Genomic DNA, 26,530 nt, shown 5'->3' on the forward strand with positions numbered 1-26,530 from the left:
GAAACGCATTACTGACTCAATTATTCAGCAGTGAAACAGTCAATCTCAAAATTTGCTTTGCAGGGTTTTATTCAAATGCAGGGGCAAGGTTTTAAACAAACAAAAGGGTTTGAGGGAGTGAAAGTGGAGGGACTAAAGGCAAAAAGATATATTTTGGAACAGCATGTACACTATTGTGTAAAGACAACTGCAGCAGTTAATAAGTTGATTGTTTAAGGCAATTCCTTTGAAACCCCCCCCCCCCCCCCATTATCTTGTTTCATCCCTTTCTTGTACTTCTCTATATTGATGTTGCACTTCTCAAGTGTCGGGCTGCAGGCATTGGGTCATGCAGTCTGCCTGTGTGGATAACCGGTAGATAAAGATCAGTGTAAAACATAACAGTGTGTTTCTAAAGTCAGGCAAGTGGCCGATAGTTGATTCATGGAAAGGATTTAATTTCCTGAGCCCAGTTTCCCAAAAGCTTTTCAGTGGAGCAACGTGAACCTTAGCATTAACTGATTTTGGGAAGCTGTGCCGTGATCCTTTATTGGGACATCAAATCAGACAAAGTCTGTGTTGGGAGTCAGGTCAGGGTTAGATCTCTGACTGTGCTACATGATGAGGGCACCATGGATGAACATCGTGCTCACAGTGACAAGGGACACGTAGAAGGGCGTCTCTAGCAATGAGCTTCTCAAGTTAAATAAATGTGACACGGACTTCCATGCCTGTTCTTTCTACATTAGTGAGAATTCACAATTAAACAGTGAAAGGCTTTCAACACAATTACATGGAACAAAGCACAAATATTTGCATTTAGGTTTTTAGAGACAGTCCTTATGTATGTGTGTGATGTCTTTGCATCACTCCTCTTTGGATCCAATTTCACATTTAAGTGCTTTAACACTGACTCATTTACAGCAGATATAATGTTTCACCAGTGATAGAAAATAAGTTCTTACTGTACAGATAAAGCGATTTAGAGCCATGAAAGTGCTGAAATCCCTTTTAAAAACGAATCATGAACTATGGGTGTAGGCCGTTGCATCACTCTGTCTCTGAAACGTTCACGCACATGTCGGCTATGAGTTGAGTCCACGTGTGCGTGAACATTTCTTCACTTCCCGCACTGTGAGTAACAGACCTCCTGCTGTGTGCTTCTGCCCTCTGAGTGCGCAGAAAGAAATGAGAAAAGATGCATTAAAAACCCCATCCATCACGACTGCCTGCTCCTCAGCCCACGGAGGCTCCCCGCGGCGCTGAGAGAATCTCGCCTCCCACCGACCATCCATCATTCAAACGAGAGGGAAGAGTTTCACAGCTCTGCTGTGACTATCCCACATTCGAAGTTAAGGAATCACCAGCCAAGTCTTCCTACCCTTTACAAAGAAAATAACCATGACCTCCACCCAGCTAAGAAACTCTGCACCTCTAGATCCGACCCACCATCGATCTAATCCTCTCCCACTCTAGGTGGAAACCTTCTGCTCGGAGATGTTAGTTATAAACCTACTGCGACACTCCATGTTTCCCACCAGCACGGCCATATTTAACAGTCAAACAGACGGGTTGATCATTTTTTCCTCAGCCAGATAGATGGTGAGAGTTGGGGATGGTGAAGGTCGCAAGGCGACTAGAGCGGGGGGAGGGGCGCCAGTCTGGCGTGACGGACTTAAGGACTTACAGTCTTTGTGCAGTGTCAGATTAGAAAGGAGTGGTCCTGTCGGCTATTAACACATCCACATGTGCAGCCCAGAGGAGTGCGGTTCAGTCATGGTACAAAAACTACGAGCGCTTCAGCAGAAGGGATTGTGTCATGGTTTCAAATGTGGACATTAAATCCAGTTCAAATCTCAGTGGGATCTTTTCCTCCCACATAACTCCAAATGATCAACCACACATATTACATATTTGGGTTACAATTAAAGTCTTTCACTCTTATGCTTCGGTCTTTTGGACCTCACCTCAGCACAACCAGCTTTTGTGAGGTTTTCATTTTCACAATTAACCCTCTTAAATAGGTTGTGTGCTGTTTTCTGAATGTTGAAGTGGCCACAAAAGGCCAGTGCAGAGCACAATCTGAATACAGGAATAAAACCACAATAACATCATCAGCAGAAATAAAATGGCTAATCCTGTCCTCAGTGGTGGAGAATTCAGTGTGAAAAACAAATGAACAGTCAACTTCAGACCTTCGGAGCAGTTGGTGAGTTGGTGATGTGTACGACTCAATGGGCAATGGCATAACTGCATAACGTGCAACTGGGCTTTTTGTGCTTGAGTGTGAGAGAATGAACACAGCACTTTGCAGTACAGCGCAATGCGTCCAGTGCCGGAGTGCGCAGGCATATGCGTCAGTTGTTCAGCCCCAGCTGTCCCAGTCGTGGGCGGCCAGCCCGTCGTCGTCGTCGTCTGAGTCGGACTCCGGTGAGGCCTCCTTAATGCGGCGCAGCGCCTCATGGATGCTCCTGGTCAGCGGGTCGGTGGAGGTTGGGAGTTCTCCAAAGTCGTTTCTTTCTTTTCTTGGGACACGCCTCAGTTTGACCCCCTTTCGGATCTGAGCGAGGATGCTGTTGGGGTCGTCGTCATCCGCGGAGGCAGGCAGGGACCGCTGGTCGACCTTCTTCAGGTGGAAGCTGCCTCTCTTCAGCGAAGCGAGCACCTCGTCCATGGGCGAGCTTTCTGCATATGGGGAGAGAAGAGGGAGACGACTGTGACGGGCTACTGCCACTGGCTAAATCTAAAAGCCGACTACGGCACAGAATGATTTGAGTACCTCTCCTGCTGTGGGAGTCCAGCTCTGGAATCCTGCGTAACTTTTTCCGGGCACTCAACAGCTGGCTGCTGTCAAAGAAGCGAGGGATGAACGGCCCAAGTGGGGAGATGGAGAGTTCTTCCGCTGCATTCTTCCCCTCCAACTTTTGCCCGTGCCGCTCCGGGCTCCCGGAGGGCAAAAGCTCATCCTTAATTGGCGGGGGAGGCAGAGGGGGAGGTGGAGGAGGAGGGGACATGGAGTATGCCAGTAGTGAGGACAGGGAGCAGGGCGAGCAGGAGTAGTCTGCGGGACTGGGCACAGGCAGAGGAGGAAGGGATGCTGTGAGGACTGTGACGGGCTGAGTGGTGAGTGTGGAGCTGGGGTCCGTCTGCACGCTGGTACTGAGACACAGCGGGGGGTCTCGCGCCCGTACACCGTCAACGCGCTCCTCCCTCTCACTCGCGCTACTCGTTTCCATGCTCCTTCCGCGCTCTCTTCTTCTGGTGTGGGCCACGCGCTGTCGAATGGGCTTCAGAGTCACCTGACCTGGGTATCGCTAGATAAAGACACAGAGACACACGGAGGTCAATCAGGGAGAGTTTATCTTTTGAGATGTGAGAAGCGCTGAGATATTGACATCGATAGGAGATCAAATACCTGCTTGAAAGTGCGTAGTCTGTCTAAAGTTCTCTGCCTCTCCTGACTGACTCTGCTGTTCTTCTTTTCCTCGTCTTCCTCGTCTATGTTTTTCAGCTGACAAATGTAGAGGTGTTGAGGAGAATGTTACTGATAATACTTTACAGTAGACATATTATTATGAAAAGGCGTAACCTTGTAAGACCTGATAAGATGTGGAGTCCTTGTGGATGGTTTGCCCTGTCTGCTGTTTCTTAGTGTGGTTGGATATGCAGATTTCCTGCAACAAGTTCAGAGGAAAATAAGAAAGGTCATCACACCGTTTGACAAAGTATCATTCATACTAACAATACCAATTTAAATGCATTCATTTTAGGAATTCCCTGATGGAAAATGTTTGTTTCTGATGTAGCAGAAGATGTTCACAGGACAATATTTTAAATGACGCTTCTGCTCTGATATGAAGCCCAATCAAACAAAAAGCAAAATACACATAGTTTTCAAATAGTGTACACTGACTGTAAATAACACTGAATATGCTGCAGGAATGGAAATAGGTGTGAATGTGAATAAGATCCACGCACCCTTTTGTTCTTCAGATAGGAGCGCTTGGTAGTGATGCGCCCCCTTCTCGCCTCCAGCTGACGGGCGCTGACCTGAAGTCTGTGCAGCTCTTCTCTCTCTGAAGTATTGTCCTCTCTTATGTCATCTGCACTTTCAAAGGTGTCATAGTAAACCACCTCATCTTGAAACTCTGAAACACACGTAGATAAACGTGTACAAAAGACTCGTGTGGATACACAGGTGCAGGACTGACATGTGTTTCAAACACGCAGGTATTAATTTAGGTTGTCTTGTAGAAGGTCCATGCAACTAATGATAATTATATAAGAATCATTTGGGAAAGGTAGTGTCTTTTTCCAAATTATGCATCTTGAAGGGCTTGTCTCGTAAACTGAAATATTACAAAAGTAGCTTGTGAATTCAGCCAAAATACCTGACATCTGCCTGCGAATGCTGTCTAGTTGAGCTGAGAGGAGCAGCTCTTCACACTGCAGTATTTCACCCTGAATGTCGTACAGCTGGAGCTGGCGTTCATAGTACTGTGTCTCCATGTGGTCCAAGAGGGCCATGGCATCTTTACTGCTACACAGGCTCTGCATCTGAGGGGACAGGACAAAAAAACTCACAGCAAACAAACTGTGTGTGTGTATTTATGTGTTTTGTATGGTGCTTCCACCACACCTCCTCTCGAAGTGTGCGTTTCCTCTGCTCCAGACAGATCTCCCTGGCTCTCTGGAGCTGCAGGGTTTCCTTTGCGACAGAGTAGCGGAGTTCCTCCATTCGCTCCACCGCCGCTGTCCATGACGATTTTCCAAATTTACGCTGGTCCACCTTCATGCGCTCGTATACCCCTACACACACAAAATCAAAAGGCAAGGTGGCTTCCTGAAACTTCCATGCTGTTAAAAGGGATGCTTTTATCACAGCGATGTAGAGGGAGACATCTATTGGCCACATTTGGACATTACAATGTCTTTCACTTGATGTCGCTCACTTATCGGATTTTTCATCTAATAAGTGTAAACTCATAAATAGACAAATCAGCAGTGGAGAAAAACTGAGACAAGCATGGGCCACATTTTGGAGTAATCCCGCGCTGGTAGAGATGATCAATAGGTTGCCCTTGTTTCCTCCGGTCCGTGTCAAACCATCGCTGTTTGCACTTCCTCATTAGTGCCAAATTACATTAGCCCTGGCACACACAGGTCGATAGGAGGCCGAGGTACACACGCACACACAGTGTGTGCGTGTGTACTGTGTGTGATTAGTAGTCGTTCCTCTGCTGATGTATTGACTTGACATTGGCATGGACGGTGATGGCATACTGTACCTTTCTGGGCCTTGGCAGTGATCTCAAAGTATTTTATAGTAAACTCCTGGATGTTGAGGACTGCCTCTTGAGCTTTTTTCTCCCAGTCCAAGTCTTCTTTTTTTAGGGCTTCAATCCTCCTCGGGCCCAAGTAGTCGTTCTCCATGGATATCTGTTTAGAGAGGATGAACCGATGTTTTACTCAGCGAAGATAAGAATCACATGCCTCAGTGAAGGAGAATAGATTTATCCTGTGAAAACCTCTTTTATATGTTATGCAGATATTAAACCGTGGCGGTGGAGATCATGAATTACACTTTTATTTTTCATTTTAGGTACAGCCAGTACAGCCAATGCAATCTCACAGTCACAGGCACATTCATAGAAATCCACATCCAAGAGATACACTGCTTCATTTGAGATTCAGGGGTTGTTGTAACCAAAATTAGGCAGCAGTAAAGGGGCTTAACATAGAAGTAGAAAAACCTCTGTGATGGATATGTTAATACTGAGGAGTCATTAAGTGGTGGTTTGCACGACAATGCGCTAAATCATCCCTAGTGGTCTCATCAGAGAAGGTATATGCCTGCAGAGGGTCTTGTATATGGAGGCAGACTTACGCAGTACTTCTTGTGCGTATTTAAACCCTCCAGAAAAACACAAATAAACATATTTTGTCCTACAGACCAATTGTCAAGGAACTTAAGAAAGCATTACCACCAGATCTTTCCATCTGGAAAATAGGATAATGATATTGTAAATTATGTAAACTATCAAATGTCTCCTTGTAGTTTGTTCTCTGAATTTCATATTGTTTAATGACAGAGCAGAATCATCCTTTCCTCGTTCTTTGTATTAAATTCCATAATAATTTGTCAATTGAAAATGACCACATGATACCATTTTGTTGTCGTCTTTAGTCTCTGCGTCCGTATATCACAGCACATTTTTTCACTAAAATTATTATATATATTTTTTAATATATTATATTTATTGTTGCAATAGTATTTTCATATAACGCACCGCTCTACAGCGAGGAAAACATGTAAAAAACCCACAACTACGGGATTTCAGATGAAGATGAGAAAGCAATGTGGCGCCGCAGATACTACAACTATGAATAGACCCGGAAGTGGTACGTCAAATACCCGAGCGCCCCCTCCCGATGCTATGTGGTTCTATGGTGTAATGGTTAGCACTCTGGACTCTGAATCCAGCGATCCGAGTTCAAATCTCGGTAGGACCTGATCTTTTGCGAGTACTTTCTCGACCTCCACAGATGAATTGCGTGAGGTTTTCCAGCGGCTAAATACTGGTACTATGACAAAAGCGGAGAATTGTGCAATATAGAACCAAATACTCAAAGAACTTCATTTGCTAGTAACCTTTAGCAGAGAACCGTTGTATTATACTACAACAAAGCCAGCAAATCTATGTTTGTTCAGGTAAACACAATTCAGAGGGATTTTATAATTAATTGGATATAAGATTTTCTCAAAATTGACTATAGTTCCCATTGCCACTTGATTGATAAAATACGTGTTTTATGTAGTTCTGTATTTCAATTGATATTCTATCAATTTTGGAAAAATCATCTGCTTTCATAATAAATGTAATCTGTGACAATCTTCCATCTCCTAGTTTCTGCTGCAGGCCTGTGGATCTCAGCGAACCAGCAGCATCATCCTGCACCCGCAGTAAACCAGTAGGACCACACACAACATGACTTATTTATGTGAGATCCATGGGGCTCCATTCCAGCTTGCAGTATGTCACTCAACCCCCGATGGCAACTGCACACAACTCTTTTAGATAGTGTGGCTTAACGCAACACAGCAAGCCCCTGAACACAAATACATGAGATGGTCTCATTCATTTACAACTAATCTCTGAGCTTCTTATAAAATAGTTTCAGAATCAATGAGCACATACATGCTAACCTTGCCTGCTGTGACTATGTTAAGCCATAAATGCCTCAAATAACTTATACATAATGAATCAGTTATAATAGCCTTTGATAAATATGAATCCGTTCTAAGTACGACTTTATTTGACTATTAAAAAAGAAATTGAGATACAATAATAATAATGAAATGAAATAATGAGTGTTTCATTCGGCCACCAAACGGCTTGAGCCTCTATAGTGCAGTGACAGTCGTGATTACAGTGGCTTTTCCCTCAGAAATCTCCTTAAATTTAACAAACAACCTGCTTGGTTGAGTTTTGTATCAACCCTTTCAGACAGAACCGTGGCCTCCTCCCTGAGACTCACTGTGACTCCCCTTCAGCCCGAGCTTTACCTTGTTAAGCAATCACATGCTCAGTTATAGGCAAAAATACCAAATCTCACATTGTGTGTGTTCGAGCCATGTGCCATTCAGGTGTCTCACAGAGCTTAGAATTTCCAGCAAGTATTTTATTGTAGACTGATGAGAAATAGATCTATTGAACACAACAGTTAAGGTTAAAAGATTCAGCTGGTACGTCACCTTGATCTGCTGTCTGCGCAGCATTGCTAGTTCCCGCATGTCTCTGAAGGGCTGCAGCAGGTACTGGTAGAGCTGTGTGGAGGAGTCTAGCACTCCTCCGTAGGCCTCATCTTCCTCCTTATACAGCTCCAACAGCTCCACCATACTGTCCATGGTCTTGTGCTTCTCCAGCAGCTGCGTTACATGAACACATTACATGTCATCGTCAACAAATAACCATCGGAAAATCAGAACAGATGAATATTTAAAGCCCCTTATCCAATGTCTGTAATGTAAGGCCTTGTTAATAAAGCATCCATTATGATCAGTATTGAATATAGTCTAAAAACAAACATTACGATAGTTAGAAACCCTTGATGAATAATAATATGGTATAGGTGTCTGTTATGAAGTTAGTTGAGCAGAAGGTAACATGTTAGTAGTATATAGCCTCTACTTTTGCGCGTGCATGTGACCTTTGACCTCAGTCACATGCCAGAGGGCGTGCAAGAGGGAACTTTTGGGGGGTAGGAGGGGTGGGGGGGTGGGCATGTGACCGCCGCCATTTTGACCGGAAAAATGCGTCATTGAACTTTTGGGGGGTAGGAGGGGTGTGGGGTGGGCATGTGACCGCCGCCATTTTTAAGTCATGCCCCGGAAATGCGTCATTTTACGAATGGATACGTAAACCATTTTTGACGATGATGTGCTTGGTTTTGATTGGAAATTTGCCATATCAGTGGGTGTTTTATGCGATGGGCGTTAGTTTTGACCGGAAACACGGGACTGTAGGAGGGGTTTCATCATATATATAGATGTGTTATTCACCTCCACCACCAACGCACTCATTTTGGCCTCATCCGCTGTTGCTGCTGCTGTTGCTGCTGTTGCTGGTTCCGCTACTATTGCTGTGCACACGGATTCTTTGCAAAATGCAGGCTGCATATTGCATGGAGCAGGCCGCAGAGACTGACATAGGTATGTCTACAGAAAATAGCCCATGCTATACAGATGTAGATGCTTCCCAGAGCCGGAAAAAGCGTGAGGGATGTCTTTCTAGAGAGCCGGCTGTAGAGCTAGAGCTGGAGGGTGTTTATGGGTACGTGTATAATGTTAAATACTATGATGGTACGGTCACTATGATTTCTAGAATCAAGGCCCAAGACAAGCTAGGAGGGGGTGTTGGTGAAACAGTTGATGATGAGGCTGCTGTGGGGGGTCGACATGGGTGTATGTCTGTAAAAGATTGGCAGCAGTTTCGATCAATTGTCTGCATAGATCTTGAACAATCAGGTTTTCTAGAATCTCTATACTCTGTTCAGTGGTATAGTACAACAGGGCCTAAAATACACCATCTCATGGCAGATCGGTACAACAGACGCCCTGACGATTTCATTTTTTTAAACGTTTGTGAAGACAGAGAGTATGTGGTAGCTCAAAGAGGCCGCCGAGGATGGAGAGAGCATCCGTACCCTCTTACCATTGAAGAGTTTAATATATGGTTCCCCCTCGTGTTCTTTGTTCAGTGGTGTGACTGGCCCGCTCTGCAAAAAGTGTTTAGTCAGATTGACAAATCTATCCAGAGAGACAGCGTCAGTAAGGCTTACGGGGCTGTTAGAAAACGTCTTGTTTACGACAATACACCGAGCGGTGTGCAACCTGGTATATCTACTACCATGTGTAGACCGAAAATAATTCACCCCTCAATCATCTAAAAGAATGACAGGTGGGTTATGCTAATGTTGTGTGTATATATATATATATATATATATATATATATATATATATATATATATATATATATATATATATATATATATATATATTTCTGTCACTGATGTTAATTCATGCAGAATCATAAAAAAAAGAAAAACATTTTTTGTTTAGTCTCTGAAATCTCAGGGACCCAGGGGGGATGGACCCCGCCCACTTCTCCTTCACCTCCAGCTCTGATGGTTCACACCCCGCCTCAGACTCCGCCTCCCGGACCGACGGCCACACAAGAAAAAGAAGAAGAAAAGAAGCTCTGTGAACCTCACGAGGTGTTTAAGGATACTGCACGGTTCCTAGAATACCTTAGAATCGGGGTGCTACATCTGTTGAACAAGGTCTGGGTTAAATATAATATAGAGATCTGCTACGGCTGTCAAACAAATAATCCCAGTCAGAAAAACCATCCGTGTTTATATCCATGTGACTGGTTCTACGAACTACACTTTGATCCGCTGATGAAAAGGCTCTGGAATGACAACTTCATATCAGCCATCCTCCTGTTTATGGATATGAATGACCTTCAGGTCGATGCAGACCGCATCCAGGGGGGTGCGGAAGTACTTCTTGACGAGCTGAAATCTGGAGGCAATGCGGCTGAAAGTATCCAGAAAATGTATGATACACTGATCGGGGAAGATGAACTCAAAATGAACCAACTGAAAAAGCTTGGCAGGTTGTGGGGAGAAGTATCAAACCCGTATGAAGCATGGGAGGTACCCGATGATGATGATGATGATGATGATGATGATGATGCGACAGACATTGATGCGTAAAAACAATCTAACATGCTAAAAACAAAAACAAAATGAAATCGAAAATGAATGAAGTTCTTGAGTGTTTTTATAACTGAAAATGTATTTTTGCTTTTGCAGTGGGGCGAAATACTACTATACTATCAATCTGCTTGTCACATGTTGTACAAGAGAAATAAAATATGTTGTAACGAATGAACTGTCGGGCATTTATACTTTGGTATTATCATGGAAGGGACTCTACAGAAGATTTATCTAGACCCAGCCCATCCGGGAGGGTTAGGCAGTGTGTCTAAACTTCGCAATGCGGTTGGAGAATGTACCGGGGTGACGCCGTCACTATCTAGTGTTAACGAATACCTACTAGCGCAAGACGTGTACACATTACACGCCAAGGCAGCCGTACATTTCCCGAGGAATAGGGTTTTGGTCCGCGGCATTGACAAACAGTTTCAGGCTGATCTAGTTGATATGGGTGAATATGCTGAGGAAAATGATACTGTGCGGTATTTACTGACGTGTATCGATGTATTTTCCAAATATGCGTGGGTTAGATGTCTTTCTAACAAATCGGGCCTCACAGTCACAAAAGCCTTTAAAGACATTCTGAGTGACGGACGCATACCTGTGAAACTTCAAACAGATGAAGGTACAGAGTTTTATAACAAACACTTTCAGCGGTTAATGTCACAGTATAAAATTACGCATTTTTCAACATCGAACGAGACCAAGGCCAGCGTGGTGGAGCGCTTTAACAGGACTTTTAAAACCCGCATGTGGAGATATTTAACATCCGTTAATTCACGAAGATATGTGGATGTAGTACAGGAGCTTGTCGAGGCCTATAATAACTCACACCACAGGTCCATAAAGATGCAGCCATCAGCAGTCAATAAAGACAATGAGAAGACGGTCTTCATCCAACTGTACAAGTTGTACCCTCAGAAGCCAGTATGCTTTAAATTTAACAAGGGCGACACCGTGAGAATATCAAAACTCCGCGGGGGATTTAGGAAGGGTTATAAACAAACATTCACCGATGAGCATTTTACAATATCAAGGTGTATAGCCAGAGATTCTCCGGTTTATAAACTAACTGATTGTGCAGGGGAATTGTTGAAAGGTACGTTTTACGAACCGGAGTTACAAAAAGTAATTATAGGTAAAAACAAGATGTTTAAAATAGAAAAAATTATGGATAGAAAAATCTCCAGAGGCAAGAAGCAGGTCTTTGTGAAATGGTTGGGATGGCCCGAGAAGTTTAACTCCTGGGTCTCAGAAAAAGACATAACGGATGCTTGATAAAAGACACATGCATGCATCTTGAGAGTTCACTCTTAAACCGGCCACCATAGGACACGGCACGATGACCCAGAATGGTTTTTATGTTACACTACCTAGTAACGCGTCTGCTCAGGTTTATCCTAAAAATCAGATATGGAACTACAGGACAAAATTAGCCAAGGCCATTGTTCTGAGCGAACCACATGAGGTGGGGTTGGTAGAATTCCAGTATCCAAGAGTGTGGTACAGTTTTCCGAAAACAGATGCGGTTGTAAAAGTGTACAATGGTAAAAATAGGGTTAAATCGGCCTTTACTATGGACATTGGGGTTTATGAGTCTATACAGGCTATTGTTAAAGCGTTTAATGCTCGAATCAGCACTAACACGCAGCTGGAGGGGGTATCTATGCATTATAGTAGTGTTAAAAACCGCGTATACTTTCTGGGGTCAACAGAGGATTCAACTATAACCTTTGTAGGACGGCTCGCGACAATATTGGGGTTTAAAGATGGGGAGGCTTTTCCCCTACCGACCACTGACAGATCCCACATCACCCCCTATCCCGCCGATATACATGCAGGTTGTTACACATTTTACATATATAGCGATATTGTCGACTATCAATTAGTGGGGGACAGCCATGTACCTCTTCTAAGATGTATAAATGTGGCTGCCGAACAACGACGCATACCCACTCTGACTTACGACAGGCCGCAATACACATCTCTCTCCAAAAACGTTATTGATGATATTGAGATATCCATAAAAAACGATCAGAACGGATACATACCCTTTTTATACGGAAAGGTCATAGCGAAGCTACATTTCAGACCTATAAAACAGCGTTTCTGAAAAGAAGAAAACAAGTGGAAGATGAGGAATAGCCACTACACACACGACGACGGCCGATATATGGCATATTATATGAACCAAGCCGGCGGAGAACTACCGGGATTTATAGGATCTCAGACACAATATGGCAATGGTTTGGGGGGTATATTTCGGGGGCTGCTCAGGATGGCCCTTCCTCTTTTAAAACGGGGGTTCAGCCTGGCTAAACCACATTTGAAAACAGCCGCTACTAACATCATCGGAGACGTTGTATCAAATATAGCCAAAGGACCGTTCTCTGGGGCTCAACAACAACCAGAGCAGCAGCAGGGTCACGGCATGCTAATACACACCCGCAGGGCTTTGAAAAGACCCCCCACAGGCAGGGGCGGTGCGGGGCCAGGGACCAAAAAATGTAAAAGGGATGGTAGGAACAAGGCGGGAGTCAAAAAGAAATCTGGCACAGCCCGAAGAGGTTCTCAGATAAAACGCGCCCGGATTTTGGCTAAAGACATATTTTAGAGGTAGAAACTATGGCGCTCATCCATAATCAGTCGGCGGAGTGTGTAAAGTCTGAACTGGATCTCTTTACTGTTCCTTATACACAAACGTCCATAGAGAAATATTCCTTCATCGAGATCCCGCCAGTCTCATCCATTACAGACAGAGGCCCTTTGGAGTTTCATATTTCGGCCAGCGGTGAAGATTACCTGGATCTGAACGATACCTTTCTGTATATGCGTGTAAAGATAACTAATGCGGATGGGTCCAATTTAGCAGCCGATGCTGATGTCGGCTTCATAAATTACCCTGGATGTACCTTATTCTCCCAGGTTGATATCATGCTAGGGGACAGGCTCATTTCACAATCTTCAAACACCTACCCATACCGAGGCATAATCGAATGTTTGCTTAATTACGGGAAAGACACCCTGGAGACGCAGTTTAGTACAGCTCTGTTTAGTAAAGACACCGCGCAGCATATGGACGAGACGTCTATTAAAGGGGACAACGAGGGGCTGGCCGCGCGAGGAGGACACACCGTTGAAAGCCGTATAGTGGAGTTAATTGTACCAATACATGCCGATTTGTTTTTTCAAGAGAAGCTGTTGCTTAACGGCGTTGATATTTCCTTGAAATTTATACGGTCAAAAGACGAATTCTCTCTGATGGCGGCTGCAGCGGCTCAATACAAGGTCAAGATAGTCGCCGCTAGTGTATTTGTAAAAAAGGTCTCCGTAGCTCCGACGGTCCGACTGGCGCACAGCAGGGCTCTTCAACACACAAACGCCAAGTATGCCATCGACAGAGTAGCGCTGAAAACATTCTCCATTCCGGCGGGGACCCGAGTCTGCAACCAGGAGAATCTATTCATGGGCCAGATCCCTAAGTTTATTGTTTTAGGGTTTGTTGACAACGAAGGATACACGGGTAGTTATACACGGAATCCCTTTAATTTCCAACACTATGACACCGAGTTTTTAAGCATTTACGCTGATGGCCACGCATATCCAGCGAGACCGCTACAGCCACTCTTCCAGAGCGGCCAGTACGTGAGAGAATATTACCACCTGATTCAAACAACAGGTCGACATTTAAAAGACAGATCGCTGGCTGTAACACGGAGTGACTTTGGTCACGGTTACTCGCTGTTCTGTTTTAATCTGGAGCCTGACGACGGGCAGTCGGGGAACGTGTCACTAATCAAGACGGGGAATGTGCGCCTGGAGGTCCGCTTCAGAACGGCCCTTCCTCGTACCATAAATATCATATGTTATTCTGTTTTTGACTCCGTTATCGAGATATCAAACCAACGACAAGTCTTGGTGGATAACTTTTAAACACCATGAACACCATAGAGTTGACGAGTATTGTTCGAAAACGGGTTGTTAGGGGGGTCGATTTTATGGGCGTGTTAGCGTGTGACCAGCTGCCTATGAAGGCTTTGCGCAAGTATCCGGTGATGACTATTGTAAATACGCACCCGTCCAGCAGCCCCGGAGAGCATTGGTTGGCGATTTATATCACAAAATACAAGCATGGCTTTTTCTTTGACAGTTTTGGAAACCCTCCTGATTATGAACAGTTTCCAAAAGAAATAGTTAATTTTCTCAATTATAACTGTACGACTATGTCTTATTCTAGGAAACAGGTTCAAAATAATTTTACTACAACCTGTGGCCAACATTGTGTGTTTTTTCTATGTTATATACAAAAAGGCTGGTCTTATTCACGAGTTTTAACTTTGTACGGACCTAATCTAGTCAATAATGATGCGATGGTCTGTCGTTTTGTTAACAAAATCCAACCCTCAGGGTGTTGTGAGGATGCTTTTACGTGTGTACAATGTGTGATCTAATGATAAACTATCCTGTGACGTTTTATGAATAAAATATATAAAGACAACTTTCAGCAGTGAACACCAATTTTATTTTCCATCCACAAAGAACAGACTAACAGATAATACAAAAGCATTACAAACACTTGTGTAAAGTTAAAAACAAAATAATAATAATACAAAATAAAATAAAAATAATATGCATCCAGTACAAGCTTAAAAATAAAAAAGACATGTGTCACACAGTAATAGCCAAACAAATCTTAAAAATCTTCCCACGAATCATCACTCCTAAAAAATTTGGTCTTTAGGGATTTAGGTGTCTTAAAGGGGGTGCTGTCTATAGATCGGCTGGTCCTAGTTTTTGTTTTGAATGACCCCGAAACATTAAAACCCCCGTCATAAACTGCATCACCACCCTTATATTCAGCAATAGACCTCCTAACCTGCGTGTTGGGGATAGCGGATAGGGGAATATTTAAATCAGCTAGCGTTTTTAAAAATATCTTCCAACCGATAGGTCTAGATTCGTCTAAAACATTATACGAGGACGTGACACTTTTCACCAGATCATACAGATGGGTGCCTTTGATCGTTTGATTGTTGACAACGATCTCCCCTCGGTCTGTCCAGGATATGTCGTTTTTTGCGTGGTTCAAAGCATCCAAAATATATTCGGCATGTTTTTTACTTTTTTTAGGTATGTGCCTGATCACATTGCCTAAAATCACATCTTTTCCTGGTACGTCATCTGCTGAAACGACAGGATTTGAGCCCGTGTCACTTTCACCGGAGGGTAGTGGTAAAGGCAACGCCCCCTTCTCACGCTCTCCCTGTCTCACCACAGCCAAGTATCTTTGTAAAATAACGGAATATTTTTTGGCTTTTTCGTACATGTCTGTATCAGGTTGATTCAACACGTCAATCATAGCTCTATCAAGCTCATTTTGCACCGCCTGTCTTATAGACTCTCGTTGATCCTGCTGCTTATAATGAGGCTGCTGCTTTACTAGGCCAAGCTGATGCTGGGGGACCAGAAACATTTTTTGGGTGTGCTCCATTTTTAGCCCCTCCTATTGACAAGACTAATTATAAACGGAATAGCAGCCCCTAATAACGGTAATAAAAAGCCCCCCGACTGGTTGAGGGTCTTTTTCTTCTTGGTCCGTTTAACTTTTTTATCCGCCACCAGCCGGATAATCTTCTTCTTCTTCTTTAAGAGGGCGAATTGTTTGTCGGTCAAAGGAATGTTACCTCTCAATACATTGAGTGCGATCTCACACAGAGAGTCGATAAAATCCGTGCTGGCGTTATTAACAATGACACGTCGCACACGAGGCGTAGATTTATATATCAACTCCAACAATGACAAATTCCTCTGCATGCGTGATGACATTTTAGCGTTATTAACGCCTGTTTGTTTTTTTGGGGATATACACAACCTGTTGGTCCGATAGCAAAGCCGTTCTGAGTCTTAAATGTTCGGGGGTCAACGCTTTATAATCTATGAGAAGATAGCCATATGATTGTTGGGTCGCATCGTTAAAGGCCTCTAAAAAATATTTAGTATTACCCGGAAACATCTGTCTGGCCAGTAGTGTGATTTGATATTTATCCCTAGGGTTTTTAAACAGAATGAGATAGTTGGTGTTTAAACTAATAGTGCGACTAGATTTACCCTGAATAAATAAATTTTGTACTAAATATATACAGCTGAGATTTCTATGATGTACATATTTGGTAAAAACATTTTGAACTTCTATATTATTCCCGGCATCATTCATTAAATCGTCTATAATGAGTAGATTGTTTTTGGCAGGAGGTAGTAAAACATCATCGCACAGAGACTCTGGTAAGCCCTCTACAAAGTTAATGTCTCTGGTTTTAAGCAGTTGATCATATAAAGGCTGCCAGCATGAATAAATGTAGACGACATTGTCAATACGATGTGAAATAACCCTCTCAGCATTTGCAATAATATCCTTGACAAAAAAAGTCTTTCCACAGTTTGAAGGCCCACTCACTACCAAACTAAAGGGGTGTTGTAGTCGTGCATCAAATCCCTGATCGCTGTTAGTATCCATAAGGAAGGGTCGTATAGTCAGACAACACCCTCCGCTTATTGTACACCACTCTGACTTGCTTAAAAACTGTCTCGTTTTTAAGATGGAACTTCTTTTTATCACGCCTGATAGTTTCAGACACTGTGGTCAAAGTGTGTGTGTTGTGATTGGTTACATAAGCCTGTACGAGGCCAATCAGTGACTGGGGGGTGACGACGGAGGCGTTTCTAGCGTTTAATGTGACGCCTTTACATTTGACAGCTGTTTTACCCTGTACCGTGTTATAGGCATAGCATTTGGGTCCTCCTGATACAAACTCTGTGATGTAGTCTTCACTAGGCAGCTCGCATATGTCTCCGCTGTTTAACTCATCAGTCAGGTCACCAAGATATGCCCCCAGGGGCGGCACCCAGTCGCTCCCTCTCGATGTAAAGACAATGCTGTCTGTGTCACAGTACAAGACCCTCTCCTGCAGTTTGTCTAACAAGTCGTAGAGCATCAATCTGGCATGGGCAGTTGTCAGGGCTCCTATAAAGACGTTTACGTCTTTTATACGGGAACCGCGGGCGTCTGCATGTCGCCACTGTACCAAAGCCACGTCATCTGAGATAAAACAGAATTGTCGCACATCAAAGTGGTCACTAAACATCAATTGTGTGAACCGAGCCGGATCTGTGATCAGCTCGCATGCAGGCATATTATTGCGCATACTAAAACGGCCCCACAAAGAGTTTAGGAGGAGTTTGTTGCAGCTTCTCATGGCTTTGTTGACCCTGATTTTGTCAGGGTTTAATTGAATGCCTTCCTTTTCAAAATAGTCTTTGACATATTTCTCCTTGTCGTCGGGGGTTTTAACATGGCCAGGGTAGCCTGACGCTTCCTGTTTACACTTCATGAATGTCTTCACATACCCGCTGAACAATGTGTCTGTTTTGTTGGGGAAATGCCAAACTTCATCAATGGACACAAGCCTGTATCCCTTTTCCACAGCCTTCAGCAGTTCAATTGACACCCAGACCCCCGCCAGCAGTCTGTCTCTGTCTCCGTGAGTGCACTCGCCACTCTGATTCAAATCCTCAGCACATTTGCCACACAATGGGAACATGAGTTTGTCATGACATCTGTAAGGTAGGACCGGGTGAAACAGCCCTCTGGGCGGTAGCACTGTGCACTTTATGAGTCCAAAATACTTGTCAATAGACTCAAAATCCTTCAGGATAACCTGAGGATGTCCAACTGGATACTGCTTTTTAGCCTGAACCGTCGGATAAAGACTGGTGAAGTCGTAGTACCTGATTTTTTCATCAGCACCGATCTTGTGGTACAGCTTCATAGCGTTTGTACGTCCCCCAAAGAGGGCCTTTCTAGGCTCTAGACGCTCACGCTTTTTGTAAGTAACCATAAAAGCCTGTACAGCCCCGCTCGTCCGTTTTAACGACGACCACTCACACTCCCACATCACTACAACTCGCAGCCCGTGTTGTTTTTGTAGAGAATATATTTTGTCCATGAACACCCTGTATTGTCTACCGTAGGTGATTTTTGTAACAGGGTTCATGTCGCTCTGGACGTGGCATTTGACACATCCGTGGAAAAAACATCCCGCAAATTCATAGCAAGTGTTTGTTACAGAGTTATAGCCATCCACATAGAACGGCTCAAAAATCTGTTCACCGTGATTGAGAGCATGTTTAATCTCAATATTCTCTGTGAGGGCCACATATTCAAGCCATTGCATCGATACATCAGAATACGTCTTATTCTGAGCAGTGTATGCCCCCTCAAACGTTAGAGCAACTGTGTCCTTTGGGAGAAACAGGGTTTTGAACACCCCCATGCAGCTCGATGCTAGGGTGGTAAATGAGAAGGGGTCAAGTTCCGTGCACTCTATGAATGTCTCACGATAGATGCTGCAGGCTTTTCGCAACACTTCTACATCGTTAACACAGTAGCGTCCGATTTCTTTTTGGAAGTCAAATGTTCCTCCTGAAACGGTATTATACCATTCCATGAATCTCGCTTTATCGCTATCACTCATATCGTCAAAGCCGTAGTAGGACGGATCAGGATATTTACCGACATAATACTCATGCTCCCGGGTGTTGAACTTGTGGGGAAAATAGCCTTTCTCGACATCACTGAACCCTAGGGCAGCGGGGGTTTTTGACAATCGCATGGGAAGGAAACTGAATGAGTCAATCCATCTCTGCCGGTATGACCTGTCATACATCAGTATCACCCGACTCCCTCTCATGGTGACTTGCGGAGTGATCTTTTGTTTGACAAAATATTCCAACAGAATATAGTTGTCAAAGCCGGATGCGTTGTGGGCGATAAACGTGTAGCCTTTGTATCTAGGTCTTCTGTAATACTTCACAAAGGTGTCCACACAATTCAAAGTACTGAAACAAAACTTTTTTCCCTCTAAATCCATAGCACATACATAATTTGCCTCGTGTTTTCCGTTATGAAACCTTGTCTCAAAGTCAAATACTATGTAGGTTGTTTGCGGCTCTTTCTTTTCAAGAGGCTGAATAAAACACTCATGTTTATCATTGCTCTCCAACTGTTGCTCACCACAGTGGACGCAGACTTTTGGCGCGCATTTGTGCGCTTTTTGTCCTGCTTTGTATGTTTTTCCACATGCCTCACAGTATTTCATAGCATCACAGGGGATGAGGGCATGGACGCTTTCTGGCCGCCTGTGCTGATCAAAACAATATTTCGACTTACATATGCGTTTACAATCACCGCATTTCTGTGTTTTACCCAGCTGTGTACGACACTCTAATGTAAAACACACATTACACAGCTGTTCACAGCTGTGGTATAATCGATGTTCATAGGCTTGGTAGCAATACTGACATACTTGTTTTGCCCCAAAAAAGCCTTGCTGGTTTTCAATCAGGTGATAATGGTCATTGTGTAGATATAACCAGACTGTCCGGGGATGAGGCGCATCGTGGGTTTGGAAACACTGAAGTCGTTTACGACCTGCTGCTGCATGGTGGAAGATTATGATTTTCACACCCAGATGTCTTTCGAAAGCATCTACATCGGAGAATGAGACCTTGTGCATTGGTCCAAAACCCAACGATCTATGTAGTTGAGTTGCAAATCTCACTTTATCTTGCAGGGACATGTCTGGATGATTAAAATGTGCTAAACAGAGCGAAAAGCACAGGTTATTATCAGTATTGTCAGGGGTGTGCAGAAACCGACCCTTCTTTGATAATATCACATCATATGGGACATTTGCTAATTTTAGATAACCCCCACCGTTTCTGTTTTTAGCTACGGTGATCACTAATTCCAATTCATCATCCGTTATAGTCTCATCATTGCTCTGTATCACTTGTGCAATTTGCTCCATAAACAAGTCAGAGTTGTACGACTCGTTTACGCGTAGAACAGCTTGTATGTCACTAGCCAATGAAGGTCCCCGTAACAAAACGTTCAGCACACTACCAGCCGGAGAGGCCTCTACAGCTCTATCAATTACACCCGCCACTATTTCTCTGACCATGTAGGGGATTTGCTCGAGGTCAGTAAGATCCACGTTTCTGAAATCAACCCCTTGTCTAAGCTCAAATGCATTGAATGAAGGCATCTCTCTCATGGTGACTGTCCTTCCCTCTATGCCTGAGGAGGTCTCACCCCCCCTCATTATCTCCCCTCCTCCTGTTAGTGTATCATCATGCCCCCCTTCTGTTCGGGCCTGCTCCCATGACCCTCCCTCATGACCCTCAGCAGAACCCCCAACACCCTGTTCATGCTCCACATCTCCATTTGCCCCCATCTGATTCAGCCGGTCGTCACATATTTCTGCCAACACACACCCCCCAGCCCCTGCATCATTGTCTGTGTACACAAGTGGGCCGTCTGCATGATCCAACACGTGGCTATTTGCGCCTGTGGTATTAAACCCTGGGTCTAGGACACTGACCAAGTCTGCATAGCCGCTATCTAGATACGATGAATGTTGTTCCGTATAATGAATTCTGTCAACATCATGAAAAGCTTCGGCAGGGTATGCAGCAGCAGCAGCAGCAGCAGCAGCAGCATCAACGCGCGATCTCTCCACCAGTGCACGTAGGCTTTTAAGCTGTTTCTCTGTATTCTGTAACAGGACCCTATACCCATCATCATTATTATTATGGTTATCCCCTGATCGATGTATATCACCCGTGCCCCTCTTCAAAAATTTTCTGGGGGGAGGCATACTACACGTCTGTATTGTTTATTTAGACACCACCCCTTATAGACACCATGCCTAGTAGATCACCTTGGATAAAATTTATTTGTAAGTAGAGCTATGATAGCTTCACTGGATGCATTCTGAGCTATCAGGTATTGTTTTATGGAACAGCCGTTGGCGTCCTGTGTTTGTCTAGCCTCCTCTTGTTTCTTACATAGATCGGTTACTATCTCTTTTAATGCGGTGTTGGAACGCCGCAGTTCACTGATTTCATTTATCAACTCTACATATAAGGGGTTAGCTGTGTCCCTCGGGTGCACAATCACCACCGTGGGTTCTGTGGGTATACCTGCTCTGTTTTGTTGAAATGGGGTTACACACTCTGCCGATGTTGCTCCTATTGTAGTACTCTCTTCTTCATAGTCACAGACCGCCTGCAGCATTTCCTCGTCAGTCAAACATTCTGGATAGTACCATGTGTCCTTTGTTGGTGTAGACCGGTCAATCTGCACCCTGCTGTACAAGCATACATGGTCAAAACATGTTATAAAACAAATGTCTATATATATATATATATATATGGATGATGTCACATACCTTGTAGAAGGTCTCTCAGACTGGACACCCGTATGTACTTTTTTTTTTTTCACTGGGGGAGCATAGAATTATAAAATCATTTGAATGATTCGTCAAATAATAAATATATAGAAAGCTTATATCATACTGTCATTTTCCCTACCTGTGCCAGCTCCCTGGTTGGGGCACGTAGTCGTTGTTGGTAGACAACTGAGTGCAGCAATCTCCTTTTCCAGTTTTTCAAGACTCCCATGTATAGGATGCGCGCTGTCATCTATTTCTAAAAGGTATAAATACCTATTAAAAAAATATATATAAATATATAAAAACAAATATGAATCACTCGACATAGTACAATCTTTAAAGCTTTTTATTTTTATTTTTTAATTTATACCAATGTATGTGTGTATATATATATATATATATATATATATGGAAATGGCTTAAATGTGAGGATGCACCAGTCTGCCAGGGTGTCAAGAAGTGAACCGTGGCTGTATCTATATAGTAAGGATCCTGTTTTTCACACACCAGGGTCTCAGTGGGGGTGGGGGTTCATATGTTGATTAAAACTAAACAAACTGCTCACTGTTTACCACATAAGGACTCTGTTTTTCTCCATCCCTGTGGGGCTCTCAAGCTATTTAGGGTTTAGCACCGTTTGGGTGCTGAGTGACATTATGCGACCCTAAGTCGACACGCTTGTTCCTCGTTAAAAACTGTATGTTTTCCTGAGGGTTTTTCCTCTGTTAGGTTACAATGTGTGTCCTGTTGGCTAAGAAGAAGATAGCCCCCTAATTCATGCATTAAGCTGTTATTTTTGAATCTGAACAGAAGCACCAGTGTCTCACTGGTTTGTGGTGGGACCTCTCATACCATTGAAGAGAAGCAGAAGAAGACGTTTGGGGGTTGGCCCCCGGCTTGTGTACTGTGTCACATAATGCTACACTAAGTCGGCATATGTGCTCCTCGTTAAACCTTAAGATGTATGTTTTGCTGAGGGCTTTCCTCTGTTAGGTTACAAATTGTGTTCTATTGGCTAAGAAGATAGCCCCCTAGTTCATGCATTAAGCTGATATTGGTGAATCTGAACAGAAGAACCAATGTCTCACTGGTTTGTGGCGGGGCCTCTCATACCTTTGAATAGAAGAAGAAGAAGACGCCACTGGGACCACACTGGGATAGGCCTCTGCTGTTTCACTAAGAATCCTGGAGCGTGAACCATTCCAAAAGGAAAGTTCGATCGAGGCGCCAAATAACACATCTATATATATGATGAAACCCCTCCTACAGTCCCGTGTTTCCGGTCAAAACTAACGCCCATCGCATAAAACACCCACTGATATGGCAAATTTCCAATCAAAACCAAGCACATCATCGTCAAAAATGGTTTACGTATCCATTCGTAAAATGACGCATTTCCGGGGCATGACTTAAAAATGGCGGCGGTCACATGCCCACCCCACACCCCTCCTACCCCCCAAAAGTTCAATGACGCATTTTTCCGGTCAAAATGGCGGCGGTCACATGCCCACCCCCCCACCCCTCCTACCCCCCAAAAGTTCCCTCTTGCACGCCCTCTGGCATGTGACTGAGGTCAAAGGTCACATGCACGCGCAAAAGTAGAGGCTATATACTACTCATGTTATCAGATATAAGTGTGCAATGAGCCATGAGAACATTCTTGTTTGAATGTCAGTCAGCAGTAAATGCAAACTTGCACCTCACTGTGCGAGTAAGAGGATACTGTTAGAGGCTGTAAATAATAGGAGTACATATGAGTGTCTCATTGCACAGCCGTTGGCTGGGAGAGCGGAGTCCTTGCTGCTGCTGGGAATAAGATCGATACACACACGCACACACAGTGAACAATCCTGCAGGCTACCAGCAAGCACTGAGATAGTCATTAACTCAAATGGAGAGGAAGGATCAATAGGCAAGTTTGTGTGTACGTGTATGTGTGTGCGCATGTGTGTGTGAACAATGCTACGACAAAACTAACTGTGTTTGAATGAGCTACTGAACACAATATTTGCCATGCGCAGCTGAATATGACCAGCGGCTGACATTTATTGAACCGATTAGAGCAGGTTAGTTTGGGTTGGCTGGAGCTGTTGAAATGGAGATTTTTTGCTTAGGAAGGGCAGTAAGGGCAAAGTTGCATCTGTTTTTCTGTCTTTGTATTGTGTGTGTGTGCGTGTGTTGCGTGTGTTTCTGAGGGAAAGGGTTTGAGCTATTCTTTTACTGCCAAAAGCAGAACAAAAAGGAAACGCCTTGGTCAGCAACACAGAATCCACGGTATGGATTTTGTCTATTGAGTCTTTCTTAGATTTAAAAGGACCGCTAACGTACAAACCGATTTAAGATGTGCAATACTGTGACCTTCCGTACATGTTTGGTGAAAGAGGACGCAAGTGACCTCAGTCGTGCTCTGATGCAAACTCTTCCACGAATGCTCCTTCTCAGCTGATCTCAGAGGAGTTCCTGCACTCTCCACATGTCAAGGCTGCATTAATCCATCATAGGACAACGTGAGAGCCTGTGAGTATCAATAAAATGTCACCTTGTATTAAGAGCAGTTCATGAATCACTATCTGTAATGTGTAAAAGGAGCAGTGGGGTATTCCTCCAAATGTTAGAGCAGTGATATTGTTTGGTTATATTTCACACACACAGATGTGTTTTACAGACAACTTAACGAAACATATTTTCTGACAATTAATAGTTATATTCACCACCACAATAACCACATCGCCCATTGAAACACAAGGATTGTAAAGTATTTGTTGGGTTAAATGTTGTTAAATAACATTGACTAATCTTTCTCAGAGGACATTATTTACATGCTGATCTCTAACCTGTAGATTGCTCTTTCCAATGTATCCCCACGATAATTGCTCCAAACCCACGGAGACTGAACAGGGGACAGTGTCCTGCTCAGCTGTCCCCGTGCACCTCACTCACCTGCTGCAGGTGTCGCGTCGCGCGGCGCAGCGCCTCTTCGTACCCGCAGTGCCTCAGCTCGCTCAGGCTCTCGTAGTACTCGTCCGGGTCGTCGTTTTCCGTGAACAGAACCTGCGAGAGGATCTTCCACCCGCACGCATCGAGCGCGTGACCGAGGTACGCCTGCAGACGGCAGCACAGCTCATCCGTCTCGGTCTCGGGCACTCGGGCCGAGCCGAACAGCACCGTCCACGCGCCGGCCGGTTGCTCGGGGAACCCCGGGAGACAGGGCTCCAGGTCCGAGTTCACCGAGCACAGCTGCCGGTGAGCGGCCCGCAGGTCCTGGAAGGAGAACAGCCCGGCCCAGCTGTAGTCCTCCGGGCCCAAGCTGTCCAGCGAGGGGGACGAGAGGACTTGGAAAGGACTTAATTTTGTTTCTGCGCACAACTCGCTCTGCTGCGGGCTGCAGCCGCAGCTCACCGCAGCCCGCGTGGCTCCTCGGCCCCCAGATGCCCCGACGGGACATTCGGGACATTTTGTTTTGTCCCCGTCCAGGCCGGTCTCCTGCCCCGGTGCGTCCCTACCGAAGCTTCTCCTCTGCGCCGTCCGGTTGTGACACGTGACGGCAAATTTACCCTCCACTTCATTCCAGGCGACGATAAAAACGAATTTATGCCTTTCCCTCTCCTCGAATGCATTCGGTCTGACGGCCACCCATCCCGACTCCACGTGATCCTCCATGGCGAAGGACATGTCCGCGATGAGACACAAGCAAGCAAATAAAAACACCGCCGAGGCTCTGCACTAATATGACGTGTTCCGCGGATGAAACGCGCACTTTACCAAACACTGCCCCCCCCCCCGGTATTTTGCCAGGAGGCTTATCCCGCTTCGCTCAAGGGGGTGAACGTGGAGCGGCGCGGTGTCGTGTCACATCCATCCGTCAGGCCGGTCCCAGCCTCCTGCATCTCCATCAAAGACTCAAACTCTGGACACGCACATCAGCCCGCCGCTTGTTTACCAGCTGACCCGCCGGCTCTCCGGCGGTGATGCGCGGCGCGCGCGCTCTGCTCGTCATGAAGAACCGGCGGAGGGCATCTCGCTTCAGATGAAGCAGTCTGATGCATCCGAGCGCGTGACGGGAACGTGTCCGGTCGCGCTGTCTTCCGAGAGGTTCATGACATCACCGTGTTTTCTTTTGCACAAGAAGCTCACATACCCAAAATAATAACGTTGGATTCACGCGCTGTAGGAAATATCCTATAATTCCTACGCATCGTGTACGTCTATATATTTTTGCTGGCCTTCGCCATATTAGTGATATCGCATTACCTGTTCAGCAACCGTACTGGCCACATTGAAAGTCAATTATAGTCAATGTGCATTCTAGCAAAAAACTTCTAATAGCAGAAGATATTTGTGTGTCCGAGGATCATTTGAAGGCAGCATTGGTATCTCAACTTGAGCACGGCACGTAGGGGCGTGCTTACGTCACCAAGGGATGCTGTGCAGAGCAGCAGCATCATCGAAAACAACATGCATTCAAGACTTTAGAAAATAATCATCTAAATAAAATGCACACATTAATATAAGCATTATATTATAGATATTTCCACTATTTTCCAAACACAGTTTATTTTAATGCAGTTGTGGTGGAAAATAATGGGTGCTCACTTAGAATGGTGCTCAGATAAATACTTACTGGATTCCAACAGTTTGCGTATGCTTTGGTGAGGCACATTGCATCATGACATCATTATGTGTTCGCGTTCTTAAATTGAACCTTGGTGTAACTAACTCATAAACATGTCTAAAATTCTGGCATATGACCATCTGCCTTAAATATTAAAGGGGAAATTAAATGAAATGGTGAAGACGACAAGCCACAAGACAAAATAAAAAGAGCAAATCCTAAACCTATAGTGCAACGACCGGTTAGTATCCTTTAATTTGAGCCAGTGACAAATAATATCTTGGTTAAACCTTGAGCTTTAGAAGCTGTGTGGCTTACACATGTTAGTATACGAATAAATTAACTACTGTAAGTAAACCTGTGT

General features: G+C 44.4%; 1 protein-coding gene, 2 long non-coding RNA genes and 1 other non-coding gene across 5 annotated transcripts; 2 read left to right on the forward strand and 2 right to left on the reverse strand.

The window, feature by feature from the left end:
• Positions 1 to 51: 51 nt before the first annotated feature.
• On the reverse strand, positions 52 to 26,514 carry LOC120831278 (junction-mediating and -regulatory protein). Of its 2 annotated transcripts, none has more exons than XM_040196636.2 (10): positions 24,495 to 26,514; positions 7,736 to 7,909; positions 5,268 to 5,418; positions 4,619 to 4,788; positions 4,371 to 4,536; positions 3,958 to 4,082; positions 3,579 to 3,653; positions 3,395 to 3,490; positions 2,759 to 3,293; positions 52 to 2,664 (listed from the first exon to the last, which is right to left on the reverse strand). In XM_040196636.2, exons 1-10 carry the CDS (start codon positions 25,224 to 25,226, stop codon positions 2,345 to 2,347), a joined length of 2,544 nt encoding a protein of 847 aa, XP_040052570.2. In that variant the 5' UTR covers positions 25,227 to 26,514; the 3' UTR covers positions 52 to 2,344. The 2 variants fall into 2 exon arrangements, with proteins under 2 accessions (XP_040052570.2, XP_040052569.2); XM_040196635.2 differs by having other exon boundaries at positions 3,958 to 4,127.
• Positions 6,421 to 6,492, forward strand: trnaq-cug (transfer RNA glutamine (anticodon CUG)). Its single transcript has one exon. It is a non-coding gene; the product is annotated as a tRNA-Gln (tRNA).
• Positions 8,563 to 10,434, forward strand: LOC144386297 (uncharacterized). Its single transcript, XR_013451989.1, has 2 exons — positions 8,563 to 8,692; positions 9,602 to 10,434. It is a non-coding gene; the product is annotated as an uncharacterized LOC144386297 (long non-coding RNA).
• On the reverse strand, positions 21,336 to 21,814 carry LOC144386296 (uncharacterized). Its single transcript, XR_013451987.1, has 3 exons — positions 21,694 to 21,814; positions 21,552 to 21,603; positions 21,336 to 21,470 (listed from the first exon to the last, which is right to left on the reverse strand). It is a non-coding gene; the product is annotated as an uncharacterized LOC144386296 (long non-coding RNA).
• Positions 26,515 to 26,530: the final 16 nt, after the last annotated feature.

Source organism: Gasterosteus aculeatus, chromosome 13 (genome assembly GCF_964276395.1).
Source record: "Gasterosteus aculeatus chromosome 13, fGasAcu3.hap1.1, whole genome shotgun sequence".
Lineage (NCBI taxonomy): Eukaryota > Metazoa > Chordata > Actinopteri > Perciformes > Gasterosteidae > Gasterosteus > Gasterosteus aculeatus.

Excerpts from the sequence above, each read along its gene's own strand:
- LOC120831278 (XM_040196635.2), bottom strand. The coding sequence starts at position 25,226 with ATGTCCTTCGCCATGGAGGATCACGTGGAGTCGGGATGGGTGGCCGTC. Across the intron at positions 7,910-24,494 it reads CGACGCGACACCTGCAGCAG|CTGCTGGAGAAGCACAAGAC; the intron begins GTGAGTGAGGTG and ends CATGTAACGCAG. Across the intron at positions 3,294-3,394 it reads GACTACGCACTTTCAAGCAG|CGATACCCAGGTCAGGTGAC; the intron begins GTATTTGATCTC and ends GTCTTTATCTAG.